Genomic DNA, 16,042 nt, shown 5'->3' on the forward strand with positions numbered 1-16,042 from the left:
CCTTAATAAATCCTTTTCGTAGTCCCTCTGGGGGTAATACAAGTGTTAGTGGGATGATTGGGGGGTCTTTCATCTCCCCCTGGTGTCTCTGGCCAGAAAACCACACTTGCAACTTCCCTGCACCAGGTCGGAGTCACCAACACACACTAATGGAATCATGAAGAAGAAGCTGATAGGCTAACGGGCAAAGCTAACTGCGGGCTAGCACCACTTAAACAGTATTTACAGCCAAGTTTGAGTGAAAAAAAAAAATCTCCATTGTGTAATTGGATGTACAATATCCCTCTCTCCCTTTGTCTTTTCTGTCAGTGCTAGCATTTACTCTCGCGGACAATTAATGAGTAAAAAAACGCAACATGCTACGACAGTGGCCTGCAGTGGCGCTTTTGGCCTCTAGGGGCATGAGTAACTTAGTACTGCTTTAAGGCTAAATAAGTGTTACCCAGGCGGCTTTTGCGAGTGAATCCTGACTGGTCCCTGTGAAGCATTGGGATGCCACAAATATGTTCGGAAAGTTCGGTATGAGTTTGGACCAAAGCTAACATTTCGTGGTTTATTCTTTCATTATTTGTCATTAAAAAAATAAAATAATGTCACCTACTCAAAAATTGAGAAAACTTGACACCATGACACACATAATGTAGCACTAACAGATATATAATAATGATAGTAAGACGACATTTATCAATAGATCAATCAAATGTTACTCCTGTAACTCTTTATAACAACCAAAGTTTACCAAAGTGCTATGCAGCAATCTAAAAGGTGGAAAAATACGCTTGTACGATGCACTGAAGTTAGTGTTATTACGCAATGCTTAAGCATTTCAATCATCTTATATAGTGTTTGAAGGCAGATACTTTCTCTGTTGCATGCTAGTGTTTACATATCATGAGATTGAACCTGTAACCCATAAGCGTGTGTGATCTTCACGGTCCTGACCTACATGGTGAGGATTCCCCTATGGCTGGAGCTGTGGATTATTCGTGCCAAGGGTCAGTCTTTAATCTGAGGCGCCGATTCATAACGCTCTTAAACATGGACATTACCTACCCCTCGTCATCTCCCCATAATCTCACCTACAACATGGAACAATTCACCCAAGGCATACCTTATTTGGCGAGCGCTCCAGACGGGTCCATAATCAGGTTCCCGAATAGAATTGTACACCTGTGCAGAACACAGACATGAATTAGAAATATATCCTTAGCCTCAGTGAGTATTTGAATGGATGAGCCTCAGGTTGTGATGTACTGTGCCTTTGTTTGCCTGTTCGAGCCATGTTTTTGGAATTTATGGTAATTTGATAGTAATATGTTCTGACCTGTTTCTAGAATATTATTGAATGAAACCAAACCATCAAGTGTTTGGACAAGGGAACGCACTGCACTGTTCTATTGTTAGGTGCATAATCACTCTATGACAACAAGCCACGACCCAAATCGTTGTTTTATTCCAATCCCCCCCAAAAAACAGTGTGCACCGTGGTTCAATTGGTTAAAGTAAAACACTGTATTCGTAGTATACATATTCATGTAGTTGATCGAATCAGTTCAACATATTTAGGTGCTGTTTTCTTATTTCTCAGTAGATGCATGTTCTCTTGGAAAGCCTCATGAGTGACCCAATACAACCCACCATTGGGTCCCACAACAGTTGAGAACCACTGATATTAAAAAACAACAATAGAGCAACTATAAAGTTCTTAATTCTTATTAAGTTAATAATGTAACAGACGTCAAATATCACTAAGGTTGGAATATACTTCCATCCTTAAGATTTATGATAATTTTACTACAATTAGATCAAGGTGCACACACACATTTAATGACAACAAATCAAGGTCAAATTCAGAAGTACAATTTAGAAGTGATGCACCAACAATAAATGAAAAGACATCCACATATTTACATATACAAAACTTAATTGTACTTTTACCTTATTGTACGGAGTCTCAATCGCACAGCAGAAAGAGCAGCTATGTGAAATCCCAACCTTAAACAGAATAGTTAGTGACAGCGTTAGTACGTAGTCTTTAAGAGGATGACGCGGTGGCCGGTCAGGCAGAGTGTGCAGAGGTGGACAGCTGTTGTTGAGCATTAACTCCGGCTGCTCTGCGCTGGTTTGTGAACACAGTTTAATCCAATGACCTGCCCGTTCCTCGTGGGACGGTGCTACAGACGGCTTTTACTAATAAATCCTGACTTTTACTCCCAAGAGGGAACAAGTCCGTATTGGAAGTTCCAGGACAGCACAAATACATCTTGTACACTTTAATTCAAACATTTCATTTATTTTGTATGCATTCTTATCGGCTATAGTGTCAGCAGCAAAAGACAGACTATTTTAATCTTCTTAAAATAATCGTCTTAAAATTAGTTTGAACATGCTTTCTTTCTTTCTTTCTTTCTTTCTTTCTTTCTTTCTTTCTTTCTTTCTTTCTTTCTTTCTTTCTTTCTTTCTTTCTTTCTTTCTTTCTTTCTTTCTTTCTTTCTTTCTTTCTTTCTTTCTACAAGAGAACTATGACGCTTTTGTGTTTTTTTACAATCTTTTTTTCGTGTCAATTCCTGATATAAGGAGGCTGGTTAGATTCAAAGGCCTCCACCAACCCCAGCCAAAATAATGTAATCATTGATATACTCATGAATAATGTTAAAAAATGATGTATAATATTGTGTGTGGTTGCATATTATGATTTGGAGACAAATACATTTTCTTGAACTACATGTTATGTTATTATACGTAAAAAACATAACTGCATAGGCAAGGCAAGGCAAGGCAAGTTTATTTGTAGAGCACAATTCATACACAAGGCAATTCAAAGTGCTTCACAGTTGAAAACAAATAGAATCAATAAAAACATCAACATAAAATTAATCAATTACAGTAAAAGGCGAGAGTGCAGATAAATACTTTCAGTCATATGCATTGGTAAAAAGAACTGTTTTCAGCCTGGATTTGAACATTGTCAGAGTTGAGGCCTGTCTCACATCCTCGTGAAGACTGTTCCAGATTTTAGCTGCATGAAACTGAAACGCAGCCTCACCGTGTTTATTATTGACTCTGGGAACCACCAGGAGGCCCCTCCCTGAAGTTCTCAGGGCCCGAGATGGTTCATACGGCTCTAACATGTCAGAGATGTACTTTGGAGCTAAACCATGAAAAGACTTGTACACGAGCAGAGCTGTTTTAAAGTCTATTCTCTGAGTGACAGGAAGCCAGTGCAGAGACCGGAGCACTGGACTAATATGGTCATATTTCCTGGTTCTTGTCAGGACTCGAGCAGCAGCGTTCTGGATGTACTGTAGTTGTCTGATAGCTCGTTTAGAGAGGCCAGTGAGTAGGCCGTTACAGTAGTCTAACCTGCTGGAGACAAATGCATGGATAAGTCTCTCTAAGTCTGGTTTTGACACTATTCCTCTGATCTTAGCAATGTTTTTCAGATGGTAAAAAGCTGCTGATGTTATTGCTTTGATGTGGCTGTTTAAGTTCAGGTCTGAGTCCATGATCACTCCTAGATTTCTAACCTGATTTTTTGGTTTTAGAGAGAGAGACTCAAGGTGACTGACAACACTTTGTCTTTGTGCCTGTGGGCCAAAAACAATGATCTCAGTTTTGTCTGAGTTTAGTTGGAGAAAGTTGTTTTGCATCCACAAACTGATCTGTTGGATGCAGTGACAGAGTGTATCTACAGGCCCATGTTCACCAGCCGTCAGTGACACGTAGATTTGAGTGTCATCTGCATAGTTGTGGTACGACACATTGTTGCTGTTTATTAGCTGACCCAATGGAAGCATGTACAAGTTGAATAAGAGGGGTCCCAAGATTGACCCCTGGGGGACTCCACAGGTCATGGCAATTTTGTCTGAGACACAGTTGCCAATTTCAACAAAGTACGTCCTGTCCTCGAGATAGGACTTAAACCAGTTTAGAGCAGTACCAGAGATTCCCACCCAGTTTTCTAGCCTGTGAAGTAAGATCCCGTGGTCCACTGTGTCAAAGGCAGCGCTCAGGTCCAGCAAAACTAAAACTGAGACCTTACCTGCGTTGGTGTTCATGCGGATATCATTTGTCACCTTGATCAGAGCTGTCTCAGTGCTGTGGTGGGGCCTAAAGCCTGACTGGAAAGTATCAAACACATTGTTAGACAGGAGAAAGTAAGTGAGCTGCTGATATACTACTTTCTCTAGGACTTTTCCTAAGAATGGCAGGTTTGATATGGGCCGGTAGTTGTTCATTACCTTGGCATCAAGGCTGCTCTTTTTTAGAAGAGGCTTAATGACTGCTGTTTTCAAGGCCTTTGGAAATGCTCCAGTCTGGAGTGAGATGTTAACTAACTGAGCAAGTTGTGGTAACAAGCTGGTCAGCACAGACTTCAGAAATCTAGTGGGTAATTCATCATTCAGCATAGTGACCTAAAGATGTCTGCTTCTAAAACACTGAAGAGGCACCAAGAGCCCCCCACATCTGCAGCACAGTGGAGGCGTTACAAGAGACGCTACAGGAAATGAAAAAGGGACAAACAAGTAGGTGTCCGGGTAAGACTCACAGCGAAGACCCACATGCCTTCTTGTTTAATGGAAGTTCACTGGAGAACAAAACAGATTAAGTGTTAGGCTCTTCCCAGAAGATGGTGAAAGAAGATGGTGTTGTGGAGTGGAGGGAGCTGCGCAGGAGGAAGAGGAAGGAGGAGGTGGAGGAGCTGACCAGTGCAGGATCTATGCTCATGAAACGGGGACAAACCCAGGAGGTGCTGCACTGTTTCAGAGGATCAGAGACTAAAGGCAGCAGCCAGGTTTCCTCCAGGTGCTACGGTTTACTGGACCTCTAAAAACATGCTGGTCAGGTCGGCCCACAGTCGCGCTCAGTCGCAGTGGCTCAGGACTAACACCTGGCAACACTTACAGAATGTAAACAATAAATGTTAACACCTGTCAAGGAACTTCTCAAGTTTATGTAAGAGAACCTAAGAAGCGTTTTGCAAACAGAGCCAGCCAGAGATCTATATGACCCGAGGTAAGATGGACTTGTTGCTGAGCCGATGGAGCAAGAGAGATCATGCAATGCTTTGGCTGCAGAGGAAGTGGAGTATTGTCAGATATAGAAGACGAGAGGAAGGAGATTTTGAAAAGTTTCATGATCCAAATGACTCAGTGTATAGCAACGCAATAATCTGAATGATCTCTTGCTGTCATCGTGTCAGCAGACAGCACAATGAAGATCACAAATAAAGAAAGATGATTGGAAAGTACATGAGGGGAGAGAACCAGATACAGTATACCAGTATTTTTTATGCCAGATATTTTTTTGCTTGTCTCAAGAGAACTTAAGAAGCGTTTTGCAAACAGAGCCAGCCACAGATCTATATGACCCGAGGTAAGATGGACTTGTTGCTGAGCTGTTGGAGGAAGAGAGATCATGCAATGCTTTGGCTGCAGAGGAAGTGGAGTATTGTCAGATAAAGAAGACGAGAGGAAAGAGATTCTGAAGTTTCATGATCCAAATGACTGATCTGAATGATCTCTGGCTGTCATCGTGTCAGCAGACAGCACAATGAACATCACAAATAAAGAAAGATGATTGGAAAGTACATGAGGGGAGTGAACCAGATATACCACTATTTTTTTTATGCCAAATATTTTTTTGCTTGTCTCAAAGTCTCAAATGAACCCTAAACCTCAATGCTTTTTTATTCGAAGTAATAATCTACAGCCAGGGTTTTATAGAAGTTGTACCTTTATATTGTAGGAATTTTTTGTGTACATTCCGTACCAGTGCTGTATTGGCAGAAAGAAACTTGACACTATCTGTGCCAATGTGTGGCAACGGTTCTTTTTTAAGGCTGCAAAACCGGTTACACAGACTTAACGCCTCATACTTAAATCTGTTTATTACATTTGAAAAAAAAAAAATAGACGGAAAAAAATTGCATCGTCTTAAATATAGAATAGTGCAAAAGTATTAAAAATGGAAAAATATACAGGAAAATTGTGGTAGGAACACTAGACAACGTTGCATTGATAAGTTGCATTACACGGAAAACCAGCTCTGCAATTTCCATAGAATTCAGGGTCATAGCTGTTTTCTGGCTCCACCATCTCGAGCCATTGGTTATAGGAGTCACGAAGGCCCTCTGGTGTATTTGTGCCATGGAGGAAAGACAACAGGATGCTCCTCATCTCTGGATTCAGTGTGGCGCTCTGAATAAAACTCTCAAACTGCTCTCTCAGCTCAAGTGGAGGGGGAGGCACCGGTGGTCGTCTTCGCATTTTGACTAACACATGATTAGAAAAAAAGGAAACATTCGAGGGTACTGTATAGGACTCCATTTTGTGTTTTAAATATACTCACTGATGTTTAGAAGAGCTATCATTGCACAGGACATCACAAGTATGAGCGCAATGACTGCAAGAAATCCAGTGATAGCATTTAAAAACTTGTACGCCATACCGAAGTAAATGTATCTTCCATCAAGAGTAGTCCCATCTGTAAAATGCAAAGCAATGCTGGTAAGTTTTTTGTGTGTGTCTGTGTCCAACAATGCTATGCAGGCCTGGAGCCATCCTTTTTTGTAATGGTAATCTTCTTGTTTTGTGCCACATGAAGCCCTGCACACGCCTGTTCTTGGGCATGTGAAAAACAACAGTGACCTACAAAATATTATATGTTGTGTCTTTTCAGCTGTTCTGTTTTTCCAAACTGTGAATCCGCCCTTGGTGTCCTCGTTCATTCTCTCCTCTGATGACTTGCCAAGAGCCAGGTTGATATTACAGCACGAATGTCATTAGCACAGTAATATCAGTCTCCTTCCTTGATACCTGGCAGACTTTATTTTGCAAAGAGGTTCAGTTCAAGACTATTAAAGGTTTTCAAAGAACAATCCTCATGTTGAAAATGCTAGGTCTGATTCATTAAATGTAAAACTTTTCTGTCTTTTTTGTAACTTTATGTTTTGGTTTGTGTTGTTTCAAGGAATATTTATTGCTGTATTGACGGTCAATGAGCAGCCTCTATACAAAGACACTCTTGAAAAATAGATTTTTTTAATGAAATACTGCATTTACTTGAACATTCACATAGAATCAAATTAAGCAAATGCAATCTCGAGTGGATTTTAAGCAAAAATGGCCTGTAAGAATGAAATAGATGTGGCTGAAGTAGCTGCATTCATTGATGTCCATCAGCAAACTTTTTTTATGCGTAGGTGAGTTGGTACATCAACCAATCCTGACCCTGCCCTATAGCCACTAACCTTAAAGGAACAGGCCACCATTTTTACATATGTTCTTACCTTAGCATAGACAAGTTGAGCTTCTAACTTCACCCCAGTTTGGAGCTATACCTTTGCTGGGAGAGGCTAAATGCTAGCAACATCTGCATGACTGAGCACACGCACAAAGACCAGACAGGTACAAATCAACTCGTCTAAGCAAAGGCAAGAACATATTTCAGTATGTAAAAACGGTGGCCTGTTCCTTTAAGGTTAGTGGGCCGGTGCCTAATCTTAATACATATCTGATTGGATGATGAATGTCCACTGTGTACCAACTCACCTACAAAAATAAATTGGTTTAAAAGTTGTAAAGACAAAATTACAACTCTTAAAAACTCGTAGCTTGAGATTTAAACACACATTTTCGAGTTTTAAAAGTCGCAATTTTGAGATTCCAACTCGTAATTTTGAGAAGAATTATGACTTTAAATCTCGTCATTTCTACTTCTTGTTGGGCTTTTATTGTTTTCAGCATGACGGAAACGGGCTTCCATACTGGTAAAAAATTAAGAAAAATACAACAAAAATGAAATCTGTAATGGCCCCTGTTTTAATAGTCTGACACAAAGGACTTTTTGCAAGATACAGTATTTCCTGCAGATTGGATCAAGCGCACCTTGCTTTTGGCAGACATTGGATAGGAGATTGAACATTCAATTCTCAGGCAGTCCTCTGATCTTAAAAAAAAACAATAACAAATCATTGGACTTACTCCAGTATATGGTTATGTTGTGACTGTCTGACTGTACAGCACAGCCGTAGATGAGATGAGTGAGACGGAGAGAGATCCTGGCCTCCAGTCTAAGGATCCAGGAGCCACTTCCAGAGGGCAGTGGCCCCATCACAGAAAATCCCCTGACTCTGGTCGCCCCGTTTCCGATCAAACGGACCGACTTCACCGAGGGGTCTGTAGTGGTCACATGACACAGAAGATGAGCCTCATCACTGTGTTCGACTGGTTTGGCAAACACCCTCACATCTAAGTGAAAAAAAAAACACACTTATTAGGGTAGGGCATAAAATTTAAGGTTAGGCTGAAGGTTTTCTTTGTTGTAGTAGAGTCACATACCTTGCCTTATAAGCAAACATACCTCTCTTCATTCTGCCAAGCTGAGTTAGCAGAATGAAGTGAGGCAAAATAGTGCATTCTAATATGTAAACAATATGTAAACAGATTCTACTGGCAAGACAAAGTGGCCGGTAGAATCTGATAACAGGCAGTTTAGTAAACAACAAAGCGTGTGTCAGACTCGTTTCTCACCAGTGTGTTTAGGACGCGACTTCAGAGTAATTTTGTCAATCATCACTGAGCAGAAGTTTTTGAGGAATGCCCTTAAAGCATAATTCCTGGTCAGTAGTTTGTCCCAAGCCTCTTTGACTTTCAACGAGGAATGTGAATTAGACGTCCATGTTTGGGTCTCAGGGTTAAAAGCCAAGAACTCATTTCCATTCACGGCCCAGACGTCAAAAGCAGATTCAGTCCCATCAGCTGCGCGGCTGCAGCCTCGTCTACGCTGCACAACCTCTTCAGAAAAGTAATAAAGAACATTAGGGTGCACAGTTTATACGCAAACTACAATTTCAAACTCACCCACTGAGTTGTTTGTGTGAGCCTGAATGGTGTCAAAGGATTCCCAAATAGCATCATGGGCTTCTTCACATCGGTCAGGTAATTCTGTCTTTTGTAGACATGGTTTGAACTGTTCCTTTTGAGTCACCCCATCACATTTTGAGACTATGACATTGTCAAAAACAGTCAGCTGCTCAAAAAAAAGTTTGGCCTCAGCGGTCTGTTGCCCCGTGGACAAAAACTCTAGAGTGTGCGGTCCTAAAGACAAAACAAAATGCAGTATATCCCTCATTCAAGCTATGAGCATTAAAGGTTCATTTTCATGCTTTTGCTCTTGAATAACACGTTCAAAATCACAAGCCTTGATAGATAGTTTATGCACACTTGAGAGTTAAAAGTCGAAGTTATGACACGGAACGGAATGTATGATGCAAATACTGGAATTTCCCACCTAACAATGACTACATGAAAATATGGGTATATCAGATTCCCATAACGAGAGAGTGTGCAGTTTTGGCCAGTCAGCACTCACTGTAAACAAATATTAAACATGTAAAAGAGTGACCAACCTGATCCAACTACAACGGTCAGACATAAAAAGACCAGGGTGTTAATTGTCCTCATCATCTTGTCCCATTTTCTGTTACTTTGAGAAATGCAGACACAGACAAAGTGAAACTGCTACTCAAGTTGTATCCTTAAACTGGATCGTTGGGTTTTATGCCACACTTTTCCGCAAATAGGAACTAAATTGGAGAGAGAGGAAAAAAGGCATTAACCTTTAAAACTTCAATGTGCAACAAAATGAGTTGTCTCACCTCGGGGCTCTCTCTGCGCACTGTCAGATCTCTGTTGTCAACCACACCCTGGGGACACATGTGGTGTGCCTTTCTCGCTTTCACTCTCACAGAGTATCAATGAAGGAAGCCCTACAAGCTCCGCCTTTTATTCTAACTCACTTGATGAATAAACATAACCTACAATTTTACATACAACCCACGACCAATAAGAAGTAATAGAGAACGTGATACAACATCTGATGATATCTGATGTTTTTAATTGACTTGTTTTGGCATAGCAGCTGAAACGAAAGAAAAAGTACTCTGCTGTTGTAACTTAACTTAATGAAACAATTCAGTGTTCAGTGTTGAAGTTTTCTCCAACTACACTTTATGCAGTAAAGTTGTTCATAATCAAATGCACCTTGTTTGAAGCTTCTGCACAACAACTGAACCATAGAGTTTCTGCAGGGGTAAAAGTTTAAAGAGATAAGGTGCAAGAAAAAGATGAGTTTTGATGTTTGGTTTGCTGTCAGTACACAATTATTTTTCGATTTGTTGAGCTGCTTTTAGTGCATAAAGCTACACTTTTCTGACCCTGACATTCAAAACCTTCGACTTTCATTATGAATATTACATGAAAAACACGTTTAATAAGAAAAGTCAATTAAATACATGTGTTATTTTATTTCACGTCATAACTTCTGTACATCTAGCATTGTGGATCATTACGTTAAGTGCTTCATTCAACTCCCAAATGCACTGGTAGGGCTGGGTACCGTTAAACGATACCAGTTTGGTATCGGAAAAAAAGGTTTAGGTACTACCGGTATCGAAAGAATAAAAGCCGGTACCGAAAGATATCTTGTATGTTTAGATCCAAGTTTTAAAGCTGTTTGGTCCAGGGACAGGATAAAGGATAAGTTGTTTGTTTTTTATTCCTATTTCACCCAATGCACCCCATTTTTTACCCAATGTATTCCCCCATTTTCCCCTTACTTCGGTCGGACTGCAGAAATCAAAAAGAGTTGGAAGGATAAACTACAGTGGGCTTTGAAATGCATAACAATTATATCCATTTACTTAGGACGATCCTTTTAAACAGAATTATGTTAAAAATCCTGCTGTATTTATACTGTTGCATCAAAGAGTATTGCAAAGTGGGATTGCAAAATATAGTCTACACTTCAAGCATATAAAACAAAAAGTTGAAGGTAAAAGCTCAAATTTCAGCTACTGACTCATCCTTATCGCTGCTGTGAACTATGTCATTGCTATTGCTGCCCCCTACTGGCCTCACACCATGGTTTGTGTTGTTCGTGTACTTGTACTGGACTTACTGTATACTTTTACTGTTTGTCATGATGCAATAGGGGCTATGAAGAAAAATCACACCCACGCCTTTCGTTTGTCAAATTTGCCACTGTAGGTGAAGGTGCATAATGGATTTTTTATTGTGTGTGTGCGCAATTTCCCTTTTTGTGACCCAATGGCTGAATGGGTCATTATCATGGCACCTTTACTTTCGATTATGGAGCCTCTACAACGCTCCAGAATTGTCAATTGTTTTATAGGCTTTCTGGTGACAGGAAAACCAAAAACACTAAGAACAATTCATCCTGGAGCCGCCGTGATGGACAGTAAAGGCGCCATGCCCTCGTACAGCAGCTGGGGCACTACAAACTCAAATACAATAAGCAATAAGTAGTTTTTTTTTTTCACACATAAAAAGATCCATAATGCACCTTTAATTAATATAGATTGTTGAAACAGTTACTCACAGCAGGTATGCAGACATATCACAAATTGTGCCAGCAGAATCATCACAAAACAAATGCTGAAAAATCCGGCATGAAGAAGGCACTGTTATATGGAATACGACTGCCTTCCAGAGTACTCCCATCTGCATGAAAAGAAAAAAAATGTAAAGGCTCCAGTTGTTCTATCATTAGTTGTGACATGAGTATTAACATTTTAAATGATTTTACTCCAAAATGTAGTGATATTGTCCTTGTCTGTTTGCACTGTGCAGCCATATTGACTGGAGACGCCTTCTTTGATTGAAACTCCAGCAGTGAGCAGGATGACCACCACAGAGTCATCTCCACCGGGCAACGGCTCAGTCTCAGACACCCAGTTCACTTTAGGCGCACTGTCTCCGATCAGACGCACGGACCTCACAGACTGGTCTGAAGACGTCACGTGACACCTCAGCTGTAGCTCATCCGTGTGAACTTTGCAAAAATATGCACCTCTAAAGAAAAAAACCTTACAGTTTTATTAGCCTCATTTATTCCCTGTTTACTGTAATATTTACTGTATTTCAAAATCTTTCATTTTTCCACAGAATGTTTGATATTTACACGTTTTTACAGTTTATCTTATTCCCCTCGGACTGAGAAAAGTACATTCTCTAAAGTACATTATCTCTATTTTCCACTTAATAGGGACTCTTTAAACCAAGGAACCACTCACCCATTCACACTCTCTTTCATTCCTCAGTGTACACAGACACTAGAGTCTTTAAGTGGGTGAAGTGCACAAGTTTGCACAAGACAACAGATTGCACCTGTAGGAGTTGGGGTTTACACAATTAAAACCTTGCTAACTAACATTTTAGCATGATGCAGAGCTGGCATTCATGTGCCAAGTCAAAATAAACCTTAACTAAAGTAATCCAATTGGATGCTTCCTTACACTGACCAACACCTGTGGCTCCCCATACAGTATATATACTTCAAAATGTGGCTCTTCATTCAAAACCTTTGGACACCCCTGCAGTTAGGTAAATGGGTTGTAATGTATGTCATGCTGTAATATCTGTAATAGCAGTTAATTCATTTTACTCAGTGTCGTTACTGCAGCATGTAAAAAAAACGTTGTCCTTTCAGCTGTTACTCACCAGTTCTTTCAGAAACTGTTGTCAGGGTAGTTTTCTTCATAATCTGAGGACACTGATATTTGATAAAATGTGCAAAGACAAAGTTTCTTGAATCGGTTCCACAGTTGTTGGAGTCGTATTGCAGAGAGGGATCTGGTTGTCCATTTTAAAACCTCAGGGTCAAAGGTCAAAAAGTCAACTCCATTCAAAGCCCAGGCCTCAAACCCAGAGACGGTGCCATCGGCAGAGCAGCTGCAACCGTGCCGCCTCTGCACAACTCCTACAAAAATAAAAATCAATGTCAATTTACAATGTGTGTATTTGCTTAGCATTTTCATCTGTTCATTCAGTCTCTGCAGTACATTCAGTCACCGTTTTTCAGTGAAAGGGGCTTCAGATTAATGAACAAACACTGAGTCCCTGTATCTCATTTAGATCAAACAGCACATGGTGATTTCATGATTGAAAAAGGATGGAATTTCAATTTTATATTTTGTCATTCACACCATCTATTTCATTTTTTTCATTTTTTTTTCTTGTAATAGAGCCATTATGTTTTATTATTTAACACTGAGACATCACTAATAACAACAACAACTCACCCACTGTGCGGTTTACATGCTCTTGAATATCAGCATATCAGCATAAGCCTGACTGCAGTCTTCAGGTAACTGTGGACTTTTTAATCTGGGCTTGAACTGTTCCCTTCTGGTTCCAGGCTCACAGAATGAGATGGCAACTCCATCAAGCACAGTTAGTTGCTCAAAGGACGGTTCACTGTGAGGTGTCAGGTGACCAGTCGATAAAAACACGAGAGAAGTTGAAGCTTAGAACAGAAGCAATGGGAAAAAAAGCAATGCAAAACATGTGAAATTGTGATGGCAAAATGTCCTGTTTCTTATTAGTAACAGATTTAAATGAGCTGAGATGTGCTGCTGCTGCTGCCAATAAGAAGTAACCTACAGTAAACACTTACTCAAATAGCAACATACATTAAGTAAACACCTGGTGGCATAGATCAGAAATAAAAATGTGCAAAAAAAGAAAAATCAACTTACCATACACGACAGGTAATAGCAAGCAAAAAATAATCTGAAGCATTTTTGCTTTGCTGCATCAGATTGTCGTGCCTGCTGACAAAGTGAATGCTTTCCTGAAATATAGTGCTTTGTCTTTACCGTGAAAAGTGGATTTGACAAAAAATGGTATATAAAAGAAATAGGAAGTACATAAAGACTGTAGATTGGCGTTGATTATGCGGCGGAGGTTGAAATGTTTTATTTAAAAAAAGAAAATAAATAAATAAATAAATGAAAGTTGTAACCAAAGTTGCTTTTTATACAAATGCTCTAAAAGGATACCTAAAAATAATCATTTAGTGTCTGGTGTAGTAAATTTACATGCATGGGTCGCGTGCGTGTGTAGGCATGTGCTGTCCCAAATCAAATAAACGAACATAATACGCCGCAAAATCAACGCTGACTGATGTAACTTATATGCGTATTAAGGCCATTTATATCATTTATATTGTTTGTATCATGTACATTCTGCAAGAATGGCAAATGTGGATAACTGTGTGCAGGACAGACTGGACTCTCCCCTCCTCGTTATATATTTTATTATTGTTTTTTGTGTGTTTTTTTGTTTTATTTTTGTGTGTCTGTCTGTTTGTCTTTTTTGCATTTGTGTGTATGTTTTTGTATATTAGTTGCGGTATATGGTTTGTATTTCTTTTTTTTTTTTTTTATTAAAAATAAAGTAATTAAAAAAAAATAAGTGGATGGACCAGTTTGGACAGCATTTGTGTAACTTACGATAAATGCTCGTGCACGTGAAGTAAAATTACTCTGGCAGGTGACGCAAGATGGCATACTGTATAGCATAGGTTTTGTGGGATGTAAAAGTTCGTAAATGAGACTAACACCATGCACACACAATCCATTGAGAAAATATCGAATTCATTAGACTGTATCCTTACACACAAATATATATTCTTTGCTATTCATCATGCATGTAGCCTACTTCTAAATAATTATTTTATTTATCTATTTCTATTGATGGTAAAAGCAAATCTGTAGTGCAATCTGGGCCCACGCCAGATCCCGAGACAGTGGTATATAAGGATCTTTCTAAACTGGTCTGATTGTAAAAGTTATTCAATTAGTTGCTTCCCTTGATTGTTGCTCCCTATGGAAATTAACTTGTTTGTGGACAGATCTGTTACACTTACAATCCAAATCAGCATATACTACAACTGCTCCTTTTTGAAAGCCTTTTATATTGTCAGATATGTGTACAGATGTTTTTCGTTACATCAAGTGTGCGCGAGATGAAGAAGAGCACTTTTGATATGTGTAGTAGGCCTAAAAGAGCTATAAGGCTGTATTTTGCAACTACTGCAAAATTTTGTCGATTAGGCTAAATTGTCTTCCCTTGATTTATATATTTTCCTTTGATATTAATTTCTAGTTTATTTTGCCTGCGTGTTTTAGCAACAGCCCAATTAGTGAACATGACACATTTCCTCATTAGGGTAATTTGACACAGGAGGCGGCGAGTGGGGGTGAGAGTTTAACAACAGCATGGCTCTCTCCTCTCCAATGACACTGAGCGCCGGGGAAAGTTGGACACCGCTCGCGTCTTGATCAACACTCCCCCGTGAAGCAAAGCCACAGAACGCACAGACATGTCCGGGAGCGGGAGTGGCGCAGCGGCGGCCGCCGGGGGGGACACCGACCTGGGTTACTACGGAGCCCTCGACGAGTACACGGCGGCGATGCAGCTGGAAGACGACGAAGGTGGGTAGGCGGCGGACTTTGGAGCGGTGTGTCCCGGGCAAGGTCACGCATGAGTCATCGTTGCTGGCGAGGGGGGAGGATTTTTACAGTTTTGGCTCTCTACAAACACTGCACCAAATGTAGCTGCTGTAGTGTTTTAGTTTAAGCGACATTAACGCGGACACGTGTGGGGGCTACACTTTAACTTTACATAAGGAGCAGCGTGAAGTCTGGGGTTTAAAAATGTGCTAAGTCAGGCCTCATGTTGCGGCATATGTTGGATAGAAAACAGTTTTGACCGCGAACACAGGGTCACAACGAATCCTCAAGAAATGACAACAAAGCACGCATGGCCTTAGCTAAACTTTTGCACACATTCACGTAGCTACGTGCAGCACTGAACGTACGAAGTGGGCGTGGCTCAGACACTTTGATATTCCTAAAGACACATTTGAAGTGTGGATCCGAAACCGATATCTTTTCAAAAAAATAAATATATATGAAAATAAATAAAAATGTGTGGAACAAATTGAGACAATTTAATAATACATGATTATGCATCTCACAGATCTATGGTTGGAGCATCAATCAATTATGTTTGTTCCAGTTTACAGCAGATGTGAGACAATAAACTTTTTGTCTCTCAAATGAAAAATGTCACTCCAGCCCACAGTATACACATATTTGCAAAATTTGCATAATGTCTGCCCACAGTTTAGCAGAGGTTTGCGGAAATACTTTCCACAACAACTGGAAAGGATC

At 40.0% G+C, this 16,042-nt stretch overlaps 2 protein-coding genes and 1 long non-coding RNA gene across 3 annotated transcripts in view; 1 reads left to right on the forward strand and 2 right to left on the reverse strand.

The window, feature by feature from the left end:
• Window positions 1–6,002: 6,002 nt before the first annotated feature.
• On the reverse strand, window positions 6,003–9,871 carry LOC306976297 (major histocompatibility complex class I-related gene protein-like; the record flags this gene model as incomplete). The annotated part of the gene is made up of 7 exons (XM_079574217.1): window positions 9,662–9,871; window positions 9,413–9,589; window positions 8,865–9,101; window positions 8,535–8,798; window positions 7,986–8,252; window positions 6,352–6,405; window positions 6,003–6,274 (listed from the first exon to the last, which is right to left on the reverse strand). Exons 2-7 carry the CDS (start codon window positions 9,468–9,470, stop codon window positions 6,003–6,005), a joined length of 1,152 nt encoding a protein of 383 aa, XP_079430343.1. The 5' UTR covers window positions 9,471–9,589; window positions 9,662–9,871.
• A 1,745-nt stretch (window positions 9,872–11,616) lies between these two features.
• LOC306975847 lies at window positions 11,617–13,322 on the reverse strand. Its single transcript, XR_013793727.1, has 3 exons — window positions 13,106–13,322; window positions 12,525–12,783; window positions 11,617–11,876 (listed from the first exon to the last, which is right to left on the reverse strand). It is a non-coding gene; the product is annotated as an uncharacterized lncRNA (long non-coding RNA).
• Window positions 13,323–15,024: 1,702 nt separating this feature from the next.
• The window catches only part of rragd (ras-related GTP binding D), a 53,753-nt gene continuing 52,735 nt past the window's right edge, over window positions 15,025–16,042 (forward strand). Inside the window, exon 1 of the mRNA XM_079573534.1 lies at window positions 15,025–15,301. Within this exon, the coding sequence (XP_079429660.1) occupies window positions 15,190–15,301 (112 nt within the window). The 5' untranslated portion in view covers window positions 15,025–15,189. The remainder of the gene's footprint in view (window positions 15,302–16,042) is intronic.

This window comes from Gobius niger, assembly GCF_951799975.1.
Source record: "Gobius niger genome assembly, chromosome: 16".
NCBI lineage: Eukaryota > Metazoa > Chordata > Actinopteri > Gobiiformes > Gobiidae > Gobius > Gobius niger.